The sequence below is a fragment of the Ranitomeya imitator genome, chromosome 4 (genome assembly GCF_032444005.1).
Source record: "Ranitomeya imitator isolate aRanImi1 chromosome 4, aRanImi1.pri, whole genome shotgun sequence".
Taxonomy (NCBI): domain Eukaryota; kingdom Metazoa; phylum Chordata; class Amphibia; order Anura; family Dendrobatidae; genus Ranitomeya; species Ranitomeya imitator.
In genome coordinates, this window is record NC_091285.1 from 147961343 (window position 1) to 147983330 (window position 21988).

The 21988-nt window shown below is 41.2% G+C and overlaps 1 protein-coding gene across 2 annotated transcripts in view; it reads left to right on the forward strand.

The window, feature by feature from the left end:
- Positions 1-21988, forward strand: part of SHROOM1 (shroom family member 1) — a 105755-nt gene that overhangs the window by 59240 nt on the left and 24527 nt on the right. For both annotated transcript variants that reach the window (XM_069764010.1, XM_069764012.1), the window contains exons 2-3: positions 12156-14678; positions 15501-15568. In XM_069764010.1, coding sequence (XP_069620111.1) covers positions 12249-14678; positions 15501-15568 — 2498 coding nt within the window. In that variant the 5' untranslated portion in view covers positions 12156-12248. The remainder of the gene's footprint in view (positions 1-12155; positions 14679-15500; positions 15569-21988) is intronic.

Sequence of the window (21988 nt, forward strand, 5' to 3'; positions counted from 1 at the left end):
GTTTACCAGAAACAATACAATGCACCTTAATCGTTACTGGAAAACAAGTACATTCCTGTTCTTTCCCTTTTGATATACCAGTAAGAAGTCATATTGAGACCTTAACGATTCCCCTGTTTGCACACTCTTCTTGTTGGCCAGATAGACTAAAGCAATTGAGGAAATAAACCTAAAAGCATGAAAACCGGGTGAGAATTTTGAACATGTAAAACATGGGATTGTTGGCTGTTTACACATACTCTTCCAGTTATAATCAGCCGCCAATTAATCTTGGAAGCATTTTTTTTTTTAAAATATTATGCATTAAAGTAACAGTCTGTTTTGTTGTTTTTTTGTTTTTTTTTACTCATACTGTCATTAGCATCTCAAAAATGGTTCTGTTATTACTGTCTATTCCCATCTCAAGATTCACAGCATTCTAATCTTAAATTATGGTATGTGATCTTATGGTCACTTCCTAGGAGTGGCATAGCTTTATGCTGTCAGAAGGAGGTCACTATTTTAGTCACCTGAACTGCATGTATAAAGTGCATGGACTGTACCAATAAAGTTCTCCAGTCCACAGGGGGGTGACTGAAATTTCTATTACAGTAACTGATGATGACTGCACAGCTCCTGGTTCACAGTAGTAAATCAGAAGCCAAGAGTTCAACCTCATGACTGGGTATGCTTATAATCGAGGAAAATATAGAGGGCAAGATAATCACATTGTTACTACTGGCTAATGCGACGCTTGTGATGATGCATTGTGGGATTGATAGAAGAGCATAGAGGAAATAATGCATTGTGAAATCTTAGGCTCAAGAAGCAAATAAAAGGCTAAACTACTTGGAGGTAACTACACCATGTATAAGAAGTGCAGAATGCGATAGATGATCATGCTGCATGGCTTCTTAAAATGCATACGCAAAAAGGTTTCGAGAAAATTGTAATCAGCCTTTATCTACTATTTTAAAGAGAGTGGAAAATTTTGTTCTTTAAGCCATATCACAACAGTTTGATAAGAATGGCAATAAATTGGTAAGGCGTTAAGTTAATGGCAGATTACAGGGATTAAAAAAAATAAAAATTGGGTGCTTGTGTTCTTTTGTTCCCAAGCCCAGTGCGTAACCTTGATCTACATCATTAGAAGTGCATGAAAGGGACAGCCTGCTCATTTTAATAGCTACCCAGGCCCTTTTTTTGTCAGGGCCAATTCATAGACGGAGGAGCAGGTTGGCGCAGTCAGCCAGCCCCACAGCTCTGATGATCTGCCGTCACCTGAAGTTCTCTATTGTGTCGAGTACCAGGCCAGAAGTGGAGCCGAAGGGAGCGAGGGGTGAAGTGAATACCATAAATGGGTAGGATTAGAGGTTTGGCTACAGATGTACATTGGTAATTTGTATAGAATTGAAAAACTCATCTGATGACTCATATGGCAGGGAGTCTAGTTGTTCTGTAATCAAAATGTACATTTACAGTTTTTCATTTTTGGAAAACCTGTATGAGTTGTACTCCATTGCCATCAGTTGAGCCAAGAGCTGATATTTGAAGAGGTACACAGCAAGTGCGAGCCTCTGAACGACACATTCATATAAGACCCAGGCCGATAAATAATTCCAAGGATTTCAGTGTGGTTTTTGCACAAACAAGCTTAATTTTAAAGTTGATTTTATTCAATAGTTACATAGTTATTAAGATTGAAGGAAGACTTTAAGTCCATCTAGTTCAACCCATAGCCTAACCTAACATGCCCTAACATGTTGATCCAGAGGAAGGCAAAAAAAAACCATGTGGCAAAAAGTAAGCTCCACATTGGGGAAAATAATTCCTTCCCGACTCCACATACGGCAATCAGACTAGTTCCCTGGATCAACGCCCTATCAAGGAATCTAGTGTATATACCCTGTAACATTATACTTTTCCAGAAAGGTATCCAGTCCCCTCTTAAATTTTAGTAATGAATCACTCATTACAACAACATACGGCAGAGAGTTCCATAGTCTCACTGCTCTTACAGTAAAGAATCCGCGTCTGTTATTATGCTTAAACCTTTTTTCCTCCAAACGCAGAGGATGCCCCCTTGTCCCTGTTTCAGGTCTATGATTAAAAAGATCATCAGAAAGGTCTTTGTACTGTCCCCTCATATATTTATACATTAAAATAAGATCACCCCTTAGTCTTCGTTTTTCCAAACTAAATAGCCCCAAGTATAATAACCTATCTTGGTATTGCAGACCCCCCAGTCCTCTAATAACCTTGGTCGCTCTTCTCTGCACCCGCTCTAGTTGAGCTATGTCTTTCTTATACACCGGAGACCAGAACTGTGCACAGTATTCTAAGTGTGGTCGAACTAGTGACTTGTATAGAGGTAAAATTATGTTCTCCTCATGAGCATCTATGCCTCTTTTAATGCATCCCATTATTTTATTTGCCTTTGTAGTAGCTGCCTGACACTAGCCACTGAATAGGAGTTTGTCATCCACCCATACACCCAGGTCTTCTTCATTGACGGTTTTGCCCAGAGTTTTAGAATTAAGCACATAATTATACATCTTATTACTTCTACCCAAGTGCATGACCTTACATTTATCCCCATTAAAGCTCATTTGCCATTTATCAGCCCAAGCTTCTAGTTTACATAAATCATCCTGTAATATAAAATTGTCCTCCTCTGTATTGATTACCCTGCAGAGTTTAGTGTCATCTGCAAATATTGAAATTCTACTCTGAATGCCCCCTACAAGGTCATTAATAAATATGTTAAAAAGAAGAGGGCCCAATACTGACCCCTGTGGTACCCCACTGCTAACCGCGACCCAGTCCGAGTGTGCTCCATTAATATCCACTAATTCTAATTCGTCCATTTTGTTGGCGAGGCCTCTGGCAATAGTATACATGCACTTGATGTTCCTCTCTGTACCTCTATTTCTTAAATTATTAACTGTTCTAACCCCACACCCCATGCCACCGCCACCCCCAACTTCCTTATTTGTGCCCAGGTGCCCAGGTCTCTATATGCACTATCTTCCCCTCCTATAAAATGAATACCCTCCCCCCCCCCAATTCCTAGTTTAAATACTCCTCCAACCTTCAAGCAATTTTCTCCCCCAACACAGCTGCCCCCTCCCCATTGAGGTGCAGCCCGTCCCTAGCGTAGAACCTGTAGCCAACTGAGAAGTCGGCCCAGTTCTGCAGGAACCCAAACCCCTCCTTCCTACACCAATTCTTGAGCCACTTATTAACCTCCCTAATCTCCCGTTGCCTCTCTGGCGTGGTACAGGTAGTATTTCGGAAAATACCACGTTGGAGGTCCTTGCTTTCAGCTTGCAGCCCAATTCCCTGAAATCATCTTTAAGGACCTTCCACCTACCTCTAACTTTGTCATTTGTGCCAATGTGCACCATAACCGCTGGGTCCTCACCAGCCCCTCCCAGTAATCTGTCCACCTGATCAGCGATGTGTCGGACTCGAGCGCCAGGTAGGCAGCACACCGTTCGACGATCCCTGTCTTTGTGACAGATTGCCCTATCTGTTCCCCTAATAATTGAGTCGCCCACTACCAGCACCTGACTGGCCTGCCCTGCTCTCCTATTTCCCTCCTTACTGGAGCAGTCACTCCTCCGGCTTTCAGAGGACATGCCTGGCTGCAGCAGTGCTACCCCTGTACTGGCACCCCCCTCATCTGCCAACTTAGCAAACTTATTGGGGTGTTCCAGATCAGGACTAGCCTCCCTGGCACTCTTCCCTCTACCCTGTCACCAAGCTTGCTACTTCACCATCCTGCAGCTCCATCCTACCATACCATACCCCACCTCATCTATCCCATTGAGCGTCTGCTCCGTGAGCAGAAGACTCCTCTCCATATTGTCTATGGATCTCAGTGTTGCCAGCTGCACATTTAGATTCAGAATATGGTTTTCCAAATGCACAACGTGCTCACATCTCGCACAGCAGTATGCACCCTCGACCGGCTGCTCAAGGACTGCATACATGTGGCAAGATGTGCACTGGATGGCATTAACAATCGTGGAGCACATTTCCTAATGGGGATTGCACCAGACAGGAAAGTTAAATAAAAATAAAATAAAAAATAAATACAAAGTATTAATAAAAAACAGACAGCAATTCAGTAATTCCTCCCTTTGAAACTCTCTGACTCCAAAGTCACTGAATCACAAGTCACACTTACCGTCGTCCACACTTACACTGAGGCCACACTCAGCTCGCTCACACTCGCTATGCTGAAGATTTAAAGATTTTTTTTTTTCTCTAGTTCCCTTAACAGCAATCCACCTTGCTGTTCAAATGCACTTCCAAAAAAAATAGATCTTAGAATAATAATAATTTTCACAATTGGATGTGTTTAAAGAAAAAAAAATGTTCCTGTGCTGAGATAATCTTATTAATGTGTCCCTGCTGTGTACTGTGTAATGGCCGTGTCTGACTGTACAGGAACATGGTCTGATCATACTGGAGAGAAACTCCAGAATGGAAAATGCATGATTTCTTTAAAAAAAATGGAGTCGGTCGCCGGATTCCATCATTTCCCCTCACGTTTCATCAGTTTTTTGCCGGATCCATTGCTGGGCGTTGTTTCTCCGGACAGAAAAAACGTTCCTCTGTACGTTCCTCTGTACGTTTTCTCCGGCCACCAGAAAACAAATTTTGGACGGATCCGGCAAACAACGGATGAAACGCGAGGCCATCCGTCGCTAATATAAGTCTATGAGAAAAAAACGGATCCGGCGGCAACTTTTGCTGGATCCGTTTTTTTTTTTTCAAAATTTGCCGGATTGTGCCTGACTGCAAAAGCCTGATGTGTGAAAGGGGCCTAAAGCTGATAAATGTGTTAGGCATTTATTTCCTGGTAGAAATGCATTTTCCCACGTAGGTTTAGGATAGATCTGGAATGTATAAATGGCCCCGGATCTGATATGTGGCCAATGACACAGCCAGCACATTTTTGACATTTTTAGTGATGGATATTTGCAGGTTTACCAAATCACTTAGCAGATTAGGACAACAATGCCATCGTTTTATATAACGGAGTCTGGGAGGAAATAACTAAGAAATCCTCCATCTTGGCAAAGGATTCTAGGTTGTACATGTTGTACCGACAGAATTAAAGGAATCTTAGCTGTCTCGGAGTAGATGAATTATTTAAAGCGGTCCATATATATACAGGCTGGCTCCTGAGAAAAAACACAACTGTCATCTAAAGTGATGAATGTTAGATCGCCGGGCTCAATGGTTGGTCTGTACTCAGCTGTTTCTAGATCTTATTGACCGATCAGGAACATTTGCCATCAGTGGCTTATTCCTTGCATAAAGATATGGCTTTCACCCGCTATGATCAATGAAGTATTTTCATACTATGCATGCAAATCTACTTGTATATTTTTTAAGGTTGTGATGGAGAAATAATCTGCAGGGCATGAGAACCTGTCACTAGAAATAACGCTGTTAACCTACAGATATGGGGTTAATCTGCAGGTTAAAAGCGTTATGATGCTGTCCGGCTCTTGAATGTAGCGGGGAGAAAATTATCTTTATTCTCTCTGCCAGCATTCGGTGTTCAGTCATGGGGGAGGCGCTAGTTCAGAAATTGCTCTGAGTATAAATCGTGGCCGCTGTAAACTTGCCCCCGGCCCTGCCTGACACTGGCTCTACATTGCGGCTGGATGTCAGACCCCATATCTGCAAATTAACAGCATTATTCCTGTGAGACGGGTTCCCTTTAATGGGCCCGATTCATCAAAGCCGTCACATCAGAATTCTAACGTAAAAGTTTTGAAAGTCTCAATGTAGGCGCAACCCATAGCTACGTAAAAATTCTGCTGCTTCTGACATCTTTATGACAATTTTTCCCAGCTCTTCTGAAATGGGCAGAGCTGTGATGGGGCGTGGCAACTGACACATCAAATTTATGACCAGTGTAGGCATTCGCTATGCCACAAATATTGCTCCAGCAGGGGCTGGTGTAAAAATTTAAAGCAAGGTGCACACAGAGGTGTACCCCACTAGTCTGGCGCTCCTGATTTATGAAAAGGCGTATGCCACTCTGCATCAAGACTGGCATGAAAAACGCCTGTCTTCATAAGTCAAGTGTTATGTTTCCAATATTCAGAAATGCACAAAAAATCTTTTAAAGATGGTTAACAACGTGTTTGTACATGTCTGAAAAAGACAAGTCAGAGGCCAGACACTTCATTCCATCCACTTCATTCAACTGATTGTCTTTATTGAGGGTTTACATCTGAATACGTTTTTTTGGTGATTCCGACAGAAACCCCAACTTTATATGGAAGAAATTATATGGACGCTAAAATGTATTCAAAATTGAGGACTCCAGAGGAATGGCACTACCAGATTTTTATTTAAATTTTGTGGCTGGCCAGCTGTGATATCTCAAATTCTGGTTGCCTTTACTTTCTCCATCAAAACCCAAGTACTATTTGGCAAACTATCTCCAAACCATTTCATTTTGGCCAATACTTGAACACCCAGTCTTTTTTTCTCTTGCAAACTTCTTTTAATTCGTAAGCTAGCGATCCAAGTATGACATGCAGTTAAGAGCTTAGGTTGTCAAAAGGGTTTACCATCTATGGTTCCATTATGAAGCAACCCCATGTTTCATCATCTACCTGTAGTAGAAGATGTAGCATTTTGGAAGTCTTTTAATATTACCACCCTATGTGACCTCTATCTAATAAACTCAATTAAATCTTTATCCCAATTTGCATGAAGAACATAATATCTCCAGAACTTTCTTCTATAAATATTTGCAACTTTGACACACTTTACTCAGTCAATTTCTATAACGGGTAACATAGTAACATAGTTAGTAAGGCCGAAAAAAGACATTTGTCCATCCAGTTCAGCCTATATCCCATCATAATAAATCCCCAGATCTACGTCCTTCTACAGAACCTAATTGTATGATACAATATTGTTCTGCTCCAGGAAGACATCCAGGCCTCTCTTGAACCCCTCGACTGAGTTCGCCATCACCACCTCCTCAGGCAAGCAATTCCAGATTCTCACTGCCCTAACAGTAAAGAATCCTCTTCTATGTTGGTGGAAAAACCTTCTCTCCTCCAGACGCAAAGAATGCCCCCTTGTGCCCGTCACCTTCCTTGGTATAAACAGATCCTCAGCGAGATATTTGTATTGTCCCCTTATATACTTATACATGGTTATTAGATCGCCCCTCAGTCGTCTTTTTTCTAGACTAAATAATCCTAATTTCGCTAATCTATCTGGGTATTGTAGTTCTCCCATCCTCTTTATTAATTTTGTTGCCCTCCTTTGTACTCTCTCTAGTTCCATTATATCCTTCCTGAGCACCGGTGCCCAAAACTGGACACAGTACTCCATGTGCGGTCTAACTAGGGATTTGTACAGAGGCAGTATAATGCTCTCATCATGTGTATCCAGACCTCTTTTAATGCACCCCATGATCCTGTTTGCCTTGGCAGCTGCTGCGTGGCACTGGCTGCTCCAGGTAAGTTTATCATTAACTAGGATCCCCAAGTCCTTCTCCCTGTCAGATTTACCCAGTGGTTTCCCATTCAGTGTGTAATGGTGACATTGATTCCTTCTTCCCATGTGTATAACCTTACATTTATCATTGTTAAACCTCATCTGCCACCTTTCAGCCCAAGTTTCCAACTTATCCAGATCCATCTGTAGCAGAATACTATCTTCTCTTGTATTAACTGCTTTACATAGTTTTGTATCATCTGCAAATATCGATATTTTACTGTGTAAACCTTCTACCAGATCATTAATGAATATGTTGAAGAGAACAGGTCCCAATACTGACCCCTGCGGTACCCCACTGGTCACAGCGACCCAGTTAGAGACTATACCATTTATAACCACCCTCTGCTTTCTATCACTAAGCCAGTTACTAACCCATTTACACACAATTTCCCCCAGACCAAGCATTCTCATTTTGTGTACCAACCTCTTGTGCGGCACGGTATCAAACGCTTTGGAAAAATCGAGATATACCACGTCCAATGACTCACCGTGGTCCAGCCTATAGCTTACCTCTTCATAAAAACTGATTAGATTGGTTTGACAGGAGCGATTTCTCATAAACCCATGCTGATATGGAGTTAAACAGTTATTCTCATTGAGATAATCCAGAATAACATCCCTCAGAAACCCTTCAAATATTTTACCAACAATAGAGGTTAGACTTACTGGCCTATAATTTCCAGGTTCACTTTTAGAGCCCTTTTTGAATATTGGCACAACATTTGCTATGCGCCAATCCTGCGGAACAGACCCTGTCGCTATAGAGTCCCTAAAAATAAGAAATAATGGTTTATCTATTACATTACTTAGTTCTCTTAAGGTACCTTCACACATAACGATATCGTTAACGATATCGTTGCTATTTGTGACGTAGCAACGATATCGTTAATGAAATCGTTATGTGTGACAGCGACCAACGATCAGGCCCCTGCTGGGAGATCGTTGGTCGCTGAATAAAGTCCAGAACTTTATTTCGTCGCTGTACTCCTGCTGACATCGCTGGATCGGCGTGTGTGACACCGATCCAGCGATGTCTTCACTGGTAACCAGGGTAAACATCGGGTAACTAAGCGCAGGGCCGCGCTTAGTAAACCGATGTTTACCCTGGTTACCATGCTAAAAGTAAAAAAAAACAAACACTACATACTTACCTACCGCTGTCTGTCCTCCAGCGCTGTGCTCTGCACTCCTCCTGTACTGTCTGTGAGCCGGAAAGCAGAGCGGTGACGTCACCGCTCTGCTTTCCGGCTCACAGCCAGTACAGGAGGAGAGCAGAGAAGCAGAGCGCAGCGCTGGAGGACAGACGGCTGTAGGTAAGTATCTAGTGTTTGTTTTTTTTTACTTTTAGCATGGTAACCAGGGTAAACATCGGGTTACTAAGCGCGGCCCTGCGCTTAGTTACCCGATGTTTACCCTGGTTACCGGCATCGTTGGTTGCTGGAGAGCGGTCTGTGTGACAGCTCTCCAGCGACCAAACAGCGACGCTGCAGCGATCCGAATCGTTGTCGGTATCGCTGCAGCGTCGCTAAATGTGAAGGGGCATTTAGTACTCGTGGGTGTATGCCATCCGGACCCGGAGATTTATCTATTTTAATCTTATTTAGCCGGTTTCGCACCTCTTCTTGGGTTAGATTGGTGACCCTTAATATAGGGTTTTCATTGTTTCTTGGGATTTCACCTAGCATTTCATTTTCCACCGTGAATACCGTGGAGAAGAAGGTGTTTAGTATGTTTAGCTTTTTCCTCGTCATCTACAACCATTCTTTCCTCACTATTTTTTAAGGGGCCTACATTTTCAGTTTTTATTCTTTTACTATTGATATAGTTGAAGAACAGTTTGGGATTAGTTTTACTCTCCTTAGCAATGTGCTTCTCTGTTTCCTTTTTGGCAGCTTTAATTAGTTTTTTAGATAAAGTATTTTTCTCCCTATAGTTTTTTAGAGCTTCAATGGTGCCATCCTGCTTTAGTAGTGCAAATGCTTTCTTTTTACTGTTAATTGCCTGTCTTACTACTTTGTTTAGCCACATTGGGTTTTTCCTATTTCTAGTCCTTTTATTCCCACAAGGTATAAACCGCTTACACTGCCTATTTAGGATGTTCTTAAACATTTCCCATTTATTATCTGTATTCTTATTTCTGAGGATATTGTCCCAGTCTACCAGATTAAGGGCATCTCTAAGCTGGTCAAACTTTGCCTTCCTAAAGTTCAGTGTTTTTGTGACTCCCTGACAAGTCCCCCTAGTGAAAGACAGGTGAAACTGTACAATATTGTGGTCGCTATTTCCTAGATGCCCGACCACCTGCAGATTTGTTATTCTGTCAGGTCTATTAGATAGTATTAGGTCTAAAAGTGCTGCTCCTCTGGTTGGATTCTGCACCAATTGTGAAAGATAATTTTTCTTGGTTATTAGCAGAAACCTGTTGCCTTTATGGGTTTCACAGGTTTCTGTTTCCCAGTTAATATCCGGGTAGTTAAAGTCTCCCATAACCAGGACCTCATTATGGGTTGCAGCTTCATCTGTCTGCTTTAGTAGTAGACTTTCCATGGTTTCTGTTATATTTGGGGGTTTGTAACAGACCCCAATGAGAATTTTGTTACCATTTTTCCCTCCATGAATTTCGACCCATATGGACTCGACATCCTCATTTCCTTCGCTAATATCCTCCCTTAAAGTGGACTTTAGACAAGACTTTACATAGAGACAAACCCCTCCTCCTCTCCGATTTTTACGATCCTTTCTAAACAGACTGTAACCCTGTAAGTTAACTGCCCAGTCATAGCTTTCATCTAACCATGTCTCGGTTATTCCCACTATGTCAAAGTTACCTGTAGATATTTCTGCTCCTAGTTCTTCCATCTTGTTTGTCAGGCTTCTGGCGTTTGCGAGCATGCAGTTTAGAGGATTTTGTTTTGTTCCAATCTCCTCGCTGTGGATTGTTTTAGAAATGTTCTTACCTCCCTTCTGAGTATGTTTTCCTGGATCTTCTTTGTTCAAGTCTAATGTTTTTCTTCCCGTCCCCTCTTCTTCTAGTTTAACGCCCTCCTGATGAGTGTAGCGAGTCTTCTGGCGAATGTGTGTTTCCCAGGTTTGTTGAGGTGTAGTCCGTCTCTGGCGAGGAGTCCATCGTACAAGTAATTCACACCGTGGTCCAGGAATCCGAATCCTTGTTGTCTGCACCATCGTCTTAGCCAGTTGTTTGCATCAAGGATCCTGTTCCATCTCCTGGTGCCATGCCCGTCTACTGGAAGGATAGAAGAAAAAACTACCTGTGCATCCAGTTCCTTTACTTTCTTCCCCAACTCTTCAAAGTCTTTGCAGATTGTCGGTAGGTCCTTCCTTGCCGTGTCATTGGTGCCAACATGTATCAGAAGAAATGGGTGGACGTCCTCCTTGGAGTTGAAGAGCTTTGGTATCCTATCGGTCACATCCTTGATCATCGCACCTGGAAGGCAGCATACTTCTCTTGCAGTTATGTCCGGTCTGCAGATGGCTGCTTCTGTGCCTCTCAGTTGGGTAGCCCAACTCAAACTCTTATGATAGGCATTCTCATGACCCAAGAACCTAATGTGCTGATTATAAGGATATACACACACTAGCTAAGCACGAAGGTAGCCTCAAAACAGAGAGGTGGACAACTAGGATAACCACATCTAACTGGAAAATTGGGAGGAGACGCTTATGTCTTCTTCAATCAATAACAAAATGATACGGCTATACTTCTTACACCAATCTTATTTAAGTCTTTTAAAAGGCTTCTGAAAATGGGTAGGCAATGCCACACTGTCATATCTTTCTACAGGAAGCTCTCTTCCTGGCCAGGATGGCGATTGTCCTCAAATGGATGGGCATAGACCCCTTTCTTTTCTCAGTGAAAGAATTTAATTAATATGACAATTCCCTATGAAAGTTTGCTATACAAATATAGAGAATGTCCTCAAAAATGTACTAAAGTCTGGGAGGGATGGTTTGCATTTCCTATGACCTCCTATTCTAACAACTTCTGGTCCCACCTGCCTTCTGACCTTGGTAGAGTGATCTGAGCCATTGTTTCCAAAGTTCTGATTCCTAATGCTGCAGAGAAGTTGTCAATAGCTGGGAATGTATGGATGTTAAAACATTGTTTTTTGGTTTTTTTTTAATTGTATTGATGTTAATGTTTTTTTTTATTTTATTTTTTTATTGAATACACATGTCCTGTATATGTTGATTTTACAAGAATGTAAAAACCTTTCTGTATTTGATTTGTTGTATACTTTCGAGCTGAGAGTTCAATAAAGTTTAGAAAAAATTGAGGACTCCAATGCACAATGTATTACATAAATGGTGATGGAATTCTACAAGCAGTAGATTATGTAATATTGCTTTTATGTGTTCCCCATTGCTATGTGTCCCAAAGAAGTAAATTGTTTGATCTACTTGAGCTGGTTGAAGAGCTGTAGTATGTGCTGTTTTGAATGCAGTTGCAGTTAAGCATGTGTAGTGGGATCTTAAACAATAAGACGCTTATTATCTATCCTATGCATACATAAGTTGTGATCTTGGGAATACCCACTGAAGTACATGATGTTTAAACACTTTTTATTTTGTTTTCTCAATTGATTATTTTTTTTTTGTTTTCTCTTTAGGACAATATATTGGAACATGAAAGTTCAAGATAATGACTGTTGACTGAATCTTCAATATTTTAACCTTGCAAAATCCCACCCTTTCCCTTAGTGATGTCTTCATTTGGAAATGCAATAGAAAACTGGAGTATAGGAAGTACAGGTGATATTTCAGATCTTCAACATAAACTGATCTCAGATGGCTGTGCTCTGAGTTCCTCACCTATGAAAACTATGGCTGCTGTGGTGGACTCGGCCTACAGTTCATTTTCCGGTAGTTCCTATGTTACAGACTATCAGCCATTCCAACATACTAATTGCCACTTAAATGACGAACAGATTTCTTATCTTGACTCTGACTATGTCAAAGCTATTTATAATCCAAGTGCTGCAGACCAAATAAATTTTCAACAAAATGTGGGTTATGAAGATTGTTCATCTAAAAATTATCCCTCCAAGAGAACCACTAGGTTAAGCAATAGCTCCCAGGTACCTCTGAGAATAAATAATTATTCCACCACTATTCAGCACTTTGAGCAGGTCGATAAAGCCAGGGATTTTGAAGATCATTTCAGCCACAAGAGTAAGAGAAGTCCTACAAGCACAAGTGACCTTTCTTCCCCCGAACACAAATTTAGTCGCCATTATATTGAAGATCACAGCCCTACTTGGGTAAGAGACTCTATACAGGGAGAATGGGAACAGTCAAGTGTTACATCCTGCAATCGGTCGAAAAAGGATTATCCTCATTTTACATCTCATTTGTCCTCTGTCGGTAATTTGGCTAAATTGCATAATGCTAATTGTATTGTCAATGAAAATATTTCCCCTTGCATGGTAAATACAGACTATGAACAAAAAGATTTAGATACATGCCAACTGAACAATGTGGAAAGAGAAGAACAAAGTCCCAGCAATATATTGAATTTATTTACTGATTGCCCGAGTGAAGCAATAGCCACTAAAAGCACAAGATGTTCACTCAATGAACTTGAATTAGAAAAAAATGAAGTTAGGAGTGGTTCTTGGAAGGTAGCTCAAGAAACCAATTGTTATAATGATGAAGGAACAAACCGTGAAGTCGAGGATCTGGCACATTATCAAATGTGTAAAGAACAATATCGACCAGAATTCCAGAACATGAAGGACCTAGAATGTGACAGTGTTGGACAATGGGATATAAAATGCAAAGATTTGCAGGCAAAAAAATGCCAAACACTTTACAGCAGGCCTAGTGAAGAGTTGTTTGAACAACCTTCAAAATCACTGAATCGTGATGATCTCCAAAAGTTCTCGAAAACACACATCCAAAAAGATGCAACAGTAAAATCAATCCCTTTGCTTTCCCAAGAACAAGAGATGACTATGACTTTAACTTCTACCTTAAGTGAATTAACCAGTGAGAAGATTACCAAGGCCTCAACCCCAATGCTGTATCATCTTGCTGGCGGAAGGAATAGTTCTTTAGCTATGCTAAACTTTAAACATCAGCCTAAGATTCTAGATTCAAATAAAGAACCAAAGAACCATCAGGTAATGGGCATCTCTGCTACAATGCAGGTAGCTGAGCCAGAAAGACTTCTTCCTAAAACTAAAAGTCACTCACAACTTGTTGATAATTCTGTAATTGACTGTAGTGAATGCGAGTGCGCTGATGGTTTAACTTCATCTGAAGAGAGTTTTATGTATGACTATAGGGAACAACTTAAGATTGCCCAGAAAAAGGTCTTGAGAGAAACCTCTTTTAAAAGAAAAGACCTGCAGATGAGTTTGCCTGTAAGACTGAAATCGAATGCTCCCAAAAGACCTTCCATAGATCATTTACGATCATATTCATTATCTGGTTCAAATGACGCTAAATTGGTCCAGCCAAAAACTGTGATGGACAACAATTACAAAAAAGAGGAGCCAGAAAAGTCCATAATCTCTCGAATTGGAGGGAGAAAACGACTCACAAAGGAACAAAGAAAATTATGTTACTCTGAGCCTGAAAAACTTGACCATCTCGGAGTACATAACCCTTTTCCAGTATGGGATAGTGAGGTATCAAGCCAAGCCAAATTAGGTGAGCATAGGATGAAGTCTACAGACAAAGAACGAACACTTTCATCTTCAAATCTTTCAAAGACAGAGCTAAAGCAAATCCAGCACAATGCTCTTGTAGAGTATATGGAGCGAAAAGCAAATCAAAGGCCAAGCAGTATTCTCCAGTCTCAAATTCAGAAGCAATCAGGAATGAAGTCTTCATCGGAATGGAAATATTTAACAAATGAGATGTCAAGTAATGATCTTTCATTACCATATTATCATAGAAGATCAACTGGTACCTCATCTTCCTATGATGCCACAGTCACATGGAATAATAGACCCTTAAAGATGTCTCAAGGAGATCCTATAAAGGATATCCTGACTGTAGATAAAGCTGTGAATGACAAAGATCAAAATTACATCGATCAATCTCCTTTAAATGATAACAAATTTTATTTTGAAGATTCTTCAGCAGCTGATTCCCAGAAATACTCAGAATCCTTTAGTCATCCTCAGGTAAATGTAATGGTTACAGTTCTTAAGTTAATCTGTCTTGTTGAATTTGCTGTAGAGCAAGAGGAGTTGAACACATGGATTCAGTATAATTGATTCCATTAGTCATTTAAGTCTCATTGAGAGTCCAGTGTGTTGTCTTACCATACGGTTGATGACTATCTGTGTATTCACGCATTTATAGGAAAGGTCGTCAGTCATTTAATCTAATGATTGACAACCCATTGGAATCCTAAGCTGCCCTCACTTTGGAAGTTGGGTAGCAATGAATGGAGAAATGTGGTATTACATGCCAAGTATCCACCAGAGGAGATCTACTCTGACATCCACCTTCTCTAGTAGGACATACTTGTATGTTGTCAAATTAGGAAAGTTCTTTTAACTTTATTAAATTATTTATTATTATTATTTATTATTATAGCGCCATTTATTCCATGGCGCTTTACATGTGAGGGGTATACATAATAAAAACAGGTACAATAATCTTGAACAATACAAGTCACAACTGGTACAGGAGGAGTGAGGACCCTGCCCGCGAAGGCTCACAATCTACAATATTACATATATTACATATGTATTATGTATACATATAATACTACATATATTGAATATATATATATATATATATATATATATATATATACACATATATATATATATATATATATATATATATATATATATATATATATATATATATATATATATATATATATAAAATTTATTTATTACTTAGACTACATCGTATGGTGGTGACTAAGAGCTCTTGGGGCTTGTTTATAGCAATAACTGTGTAATCAGTAATTATGTTTTGCCTCCCTTAAGGTACCAGTTGGGCACTTGTCTTCTTCCACGTCATCACTTTCAAGCAGTAACCATGTTTATGACAGCAGGTACGAAAAATATTGTTTTGACTATGTAAAAAAATGGAATAATGTACAGCATACACTGAGCACCAAGTAAAATCCTGCATCAAATAGACACAGTGGAAGACTCACTGAAAAATGTACTTAACAGCTGACTATTGTTGTAAATACATTGCGTTACTTACCGGAGATAACATTTCCAAAGAGGTCTCGCATATCTACATGTAAAGGCACAGCTGTGGTTGAAAAATTTCTCGCCTCCCCAGACACTGCCCTTAATGTCAAAATAAAGTGAATATCCATCTGAAGCGGCTTATGCAGAGTGCAGCAGCCAAGATTGCAGTGAGCTGTTTTGTTCTGCCTAGGCAGCAAATGAAATGACAAAGCTATAATGGAATGAGCTTGACATCGCCATCACTGCCTATGCAGAGCTCAGTAGCCTATGACAGTCCTCTCGAATAATTCGCTCTGCATTTGCAGGGACCAATATGACCGAAGATAGACAGCTAATAAAGATTTTATGAAGTCAAATCTGGTGACCATGATTCAACACTACCTTACTTAATTCATTGATAATAGCTGAGTTTATGTAACCCCAACTAGTTAGGACTGTAGTATGGGTTGGGCTTTGGGCTAGGCTTCAGATTGTGGCCCGGTTTATAGATACGATTATGGCTAGTAAGGTCAAGGGTAATACAATTGTTGCACAACAAAAAATGTAATAAAATACAAAGCAAAAAATACAACAACGTGCAGAAAAAGTTCAGTGGTCAAAGCACAAACTATAGTGACAACATAAGATTAATTGATGTGTTTGAGGAATAAGGGGTTCAGTACTGGACTGGTGGAAGGGACTCAAGGATTGCTAATTGTTCACAAGTTGGCTGGCACATCTGGCCTTTCTGGAGCTGCTCAGTCATAGGATATACGGTATTTCTCACACTATAAAACGCACCAGACCATAAGCCGCACCCCAAATTTTGAGGTGGAAAATGGCAGAAAAAAGATTTTTATAAGATAGGGGTCCGTCTTGTTGTCCGAATTTAAGGTTTCTTAATCGAGGGCCAGTGGTGGTACAGCAGGGTCACAGGAGTCATGGACCCTACCTCAGGATGCCGGCGGCAGAATTGGGGCAATGCTGCGAGTCCAGTGTCGGCGGTGAGGCAGAGGTGCGGCGATGCTGAGGCTTGGTGTCAGCAGTGGGCGGTGCGGAGTGCACCTGAGCAGGGTCCCAACCTCAGAATACCGGCGGCAGAAATGTGGCGACGCAGCGGCCCAGTGTCCACGGCGGGCAAAGCCGACAGTATCACCGGTTTCATGTAAGCCATCTTCCTGAGGCCACGTTTGCGCAGACTGAGATCTCTGCAGATCTCTGCTTCAGGAAGATGGCCGCAGGGAAACCGGATGACGCACTCGGCTCTTCCTGTTGTGGACACCGGGCCGCGGTGTCGCCATATTTCTGCTGCCTGCATCCTGAAGAAGGGATCCTGCTCAGGTGCACTCTGCACCGCCCAACTCTGAGCCTCAGCATCGCCGCTCCTCTGCCTCCACTATACCACTGCCACAACCCCCCCAGTAAGGCCTGCTTTCGCACTATAAGATGCACCCCCTATCTCCCCACTATTTTTGTGGGTTGGAAAAGTGTGTTTTGTAGTCCGAAAAATACGGTAGTTAAAGCCAAAGTAATCGCATCATGAAATCGCAGCTCTCAATATGCAGTGCAAAATCAACATGTTTTATTGGGTGATCAGCAAGTGTCCACTATCGACAACATTGATGGCCAACTTTTCAAGTCCACATTGAACCTTTTTCATAGCCTGTGTTATGTAACTTCAGTGTCTTATACTAGACACTCTTCTTTTACTTTATGGAAAAGTTTTCAGCAGTTTCATTATCATGACAGACAGGATAACAATGAAAGGTAATATTTCTTTACACAGTAGATAACACAGGATCCATAATTCACAGTGGGTGATGTCAAAGCTAAACTGTCCACCTTCATAATGACTTTGGCCCTTATGTGAGCATGCTCTGATTAGAAGCGAAGGATGCTTGCATACAAAAGATAGGGTTTGAGTCAGTTTATTGCTGTTAATGCCCAAATACCCAACAGGAAGTAGAAGTGTCAAAGTATGCTTAGTGGCCAGTGTGAGAACTGCAAATTTTTTTAATATATATAGTAATACAAAAAAACAGCAAAAATCAAACTTTAAATAAATTGCTATAAGCACTGTTGCCCTGGGTTCAAATCCCACCAAGGACAACATCCACAGTTTCTATGTTCTCCCTGTGTTTCCGTGGATATTAAACCCCTTCATGATAGAACCTGTTTTCATTTTTGAGTTTGTTTTTCGCTCCCCTTCTTCCCAGAGCCATAACTTTTTTTTTTTTTTTTTCATCAATATGGCCATGTGAGGGCTTGTTTTTTACCATATAGTGTACTTAAAAACGGGAAAAAAATTCTAAGTGCGGTGAAATTGCAAAAAAAAAAAATGCAATTCTACAAATGTTTTGGGGATTTTTTTCTACCATGTTCACCAAATCCTAAAACTGACCTGATATGATTCTCCAGGTCATTACGAGTTCATAAACGCCAAACATGTCTAGGTTTTTTTTATCTAAGTGGTGGAAAAAAAATCCAAACTTTATTTTATAAAAAATTGCTTCATTTTCCGAGACCCATAGTGTCTCCATTTTCAGGATCTGGGGCTGGGTGAGGGCTTATTTTTGTGTGCCAAGCTGACATTATATGATACCATTTGGGTGCAGATACGTTCTTTTGATCACCCATTATTGCATTGTAATGCAATGTTGCGGCTACAAAAAAACGTAATTCTGGGGTTTTGACTTATTTTTCGCTGAATTTTATTTTGAATGGTGCGAAAGGGGGGCGATTTGAACTTTTATATATATTTTTTATTTTTTTTTAATATTTTTAAAAACTTTTTTTTTTTACACTTTGTAAGCTTCAATAGTCTCCATGGGAGACTAGAAGCTGTAGTTGCCCGATCTCCTCTGCTACACAAAGGTGATGATCAGATCGCCTGTATGTAGCAGAAATGCTATGAGTGCCGACCGCCGGGCGGGATTTCTGGCGCACTTCTGGGAAGAACAAGTTAAATGCCGCTGTCAGAGATTGCAGGTTAACAGCAGCGGGTGGATCGCTGACATGCCGGGAAAGATGTAGGCTCAGTGCCGGAGCCCACATCAAAGGGTCATGACATTCACGGTACATGTCGTGAAAAGGTTAACTTGGGAGCCCTAATGGGTATGGTGAGGTCTGTAAAGCGCTGTGGAAATTAATGACGAAATATAAGTGGGTAAAATTAATAAATTGTCTTAAAAACTGAATGAAGTACAGCACTTGCTCGAGCTGCTCTGCGACCAACAAGAAGGCTTCTTGGACCTTTGTTCTCAGCAACAGTAGGTGTTCTATGCTGATTACCTGATTATCAGTCTGTCCAAACAAGCTGCCAATCACCCAATGAACCGGCCAAATCCTCATTTATCGGGTGAAATTATTTTTAAGCTTGCTTAAGAATCATAATTCTCGCAGCACCCTGCCTTGCGTAGCCAGAACATGTGCGGCTGTGAACAATTATATTCTAGGAGTGCACAACAATTATGTTAATGACTGTTTTGTGTGCATAGATCTGTGTAAATAGGATATTAAGTGACCAGAGATAAACTTGCATGTATCCAATTTGTGGTCATTTAATGGCCACGATCAGCCAGTGTATGCACCACATGGTTGAACACCCAAATAATCTACTTGTATGACCTACAAGCAATTGATTGGCAGGTTATAGAAGAAAAAAAAAAGTTTGTTGCAGAAATCCCCTAAAAACCTTAACCCATCAACTAGGAGTAGGACTGTAAGCCTGATATGTGCCTAACTAAATAAGGCAACTGCTGATATAAACGTTCATTTTTTTTTCATTTAGCACCATCTACTGTTTAAAGTATAATAATTCAAAATAGTGTAAAAGTTCATTTTGTATTAAATGCAGATTTGCTGTGGAATTCGATGAAAATATTGCAATCCTTAAAAAAAAAAAAATTGCAAGAAATTGACCACATATAACATATTCTATAACATCTGCCTGTATTTTTTTTCTGTCCCACCTAAATATATGTTTTTTTAATGTGCTGAACATATCTTAATTCTGAAAACTATAATAATACTTTTTCTTTTAACCTTGTAAACTAGTGCAAAGCAAAAATTCGGACACCACTGTTCATGCAGTGGAATGTGCACCCTATAGATTCAGACTGAAGGCAGCAAAGCCACAAGAGAACGTATATAGATAGAAGGCATAAGGAAACACGTGTGAGACTAAACCCGATATTTGTTAAATCTTCGATTCCTCAAACTATCCCCCTTTTTCTCATATAATTTTAGATGTGGGGAACAGAGTGCACAGTAGGGTGATGACCTATGGAGGGAGAGTAGGTAAGTGCTGGTTACGCTCACCTGGTGGAGTTGTGACTGGCACAACTCCTATGTTGGCATGAATAAAAACAGATGCTGCCCCGTGGCTGGTGGATAGATTGTCCAGGAAATATTGGATCCAGTGGGATGAAACGCGTACGGTGGGCTTTGTTCCTGGAGTAAATTGATTCTTCAACCATGATGATGATAAAAGGGTTTGTTAGTCACAATGTGTTTCAATGGCATACCACTGAAGTGTAAAAGTCAAGTGCCCATTTGTTTTATTTTCACTTGATAAAGACGCAGGTATGGCGTTGAAACTCGTTGTGACCCTTTTATCATAATCCTTATCCTTGTTGAAGAATCCATCTTCTCCAGCAGTGCAGCCCACCTTTTTCTCAGATGACCGCTTGGTATTCTATTGTAAAGTTGCCACGAGCGGTAGTCATGACTGATTTGCTGTCCGGTTACGCTCTAGCACTTTACAGAAAAACAGTGTCCCAGTGTGCTGTCAAGTGTGGGGTTCATCACACACTTTTGTAGGTGCAGGCCTCTGTTGTCTCCAGTCTTGCATCCTCAGAAGCTACCGCACACCAAGTTCATTGAAACTAGCAAGTGTTTACTGGTCTTTTCAAGTTCATCAAATGATAACACGTGGGATAGGGATTTCTTAGCACAACACATCTTAAGCCCTACCTTTCCTTCCTTCTTAATCATACCACTAGCTCTGTTAGCCCCAAGGATCTCACTTCCTGCTCAGCAGTGCACTTGGTATCCATTATGTTCCATCTTGGTAGGTCCCTGTCCATCTTCCCCCTGTACACCAAAGGTCACAATGTGCCCGACAGCCCCTATGTCCGCTCAGGATTTTATTATGGCATCTCACTGCCTCGAATGGCTGACACATGCTGACTCTAGCAGCCCACTGGACTTGTACCTACACTTCTCTATCTCCCCACAGTACAGGAAAAAGGGATCAAATCCGACACCAACATCAAATGCTACAATACAAGTTCCTGTGCAGTCAAATGGGTCCTCACCTGTACGTACAAGGGACAGGGTGCTCGCCAAGAAAAACACATGATTCTAGTTCATGAAAAACATGGTGGCACTGACCGTTCCTTTTAAGACTTTTCTTTCATCTGTTAAAAAACATGGAGCTGGGAAGAAGTGTGGAGAGCAGGATGAACAGGCAGATGAAATAAGTCTTTTAACAGGAACAGTGAGTGCCACCTTATTTTCCTTTATCTCCCCACCATGAGGAAATGCCCACCTTTTATTAACACTAGTCCCCACCCACTGGACTCGTTCTATCATTAACGATGTCCTATCCTATAAACTGAACCTATTGTCCTTATCCTATGCCCTATACCATTGCTAAACAACTTAAAGGGAATCTGTCACCCCCAAAATCGAGTGAGGTAAGCCCACCGGCATCAGGTGCTTATCTACAGCATTCTGTAATGCTGCAGATAAGCCCCCAATATAACCTGAAAGATGAGAAAGAGGTTAGATTATACTCACCCAGGGGCGGTCCCGTTGCTGGTCCGGTCCGGCGCCACCTTTCTTCATCAGATGACGTCCTCTTCTGGTCTTCACGCTTCGGCTCCAGCTCTGGCGTACTTTGTCTGCCCTGTGGAGGGCAGAGCAAAGTGGTGCAGTGCGCAGGTGCCGTGCCTCTCTGAACTTTCTCGGCGCCTGCACACTGCAATACTTTGCTCTGCCCTCAACAGGGCAGACAAAGTACGCCGGAGCCGGAGCCGCAGCGTGAAGACCAAAAGAGGACGTCATCTGATGAAGATAGGAGGCGCCGGACCGGACCAGCAGCGGGACCGCCCCTGGGTGAGTATAATCTAACCTCTTTTTTTCTCATCTTTATGGATACATCGGGGCTTATCTACAGTATTACAGAATGCTGTAGATAAGCCACTGATGCCGGTGGGCTTACCTCACCCTCAATTTTGGGGGTGACAGGTTCCCTTTAACTACGGTATATAAGCAGTATTTCTTATCCC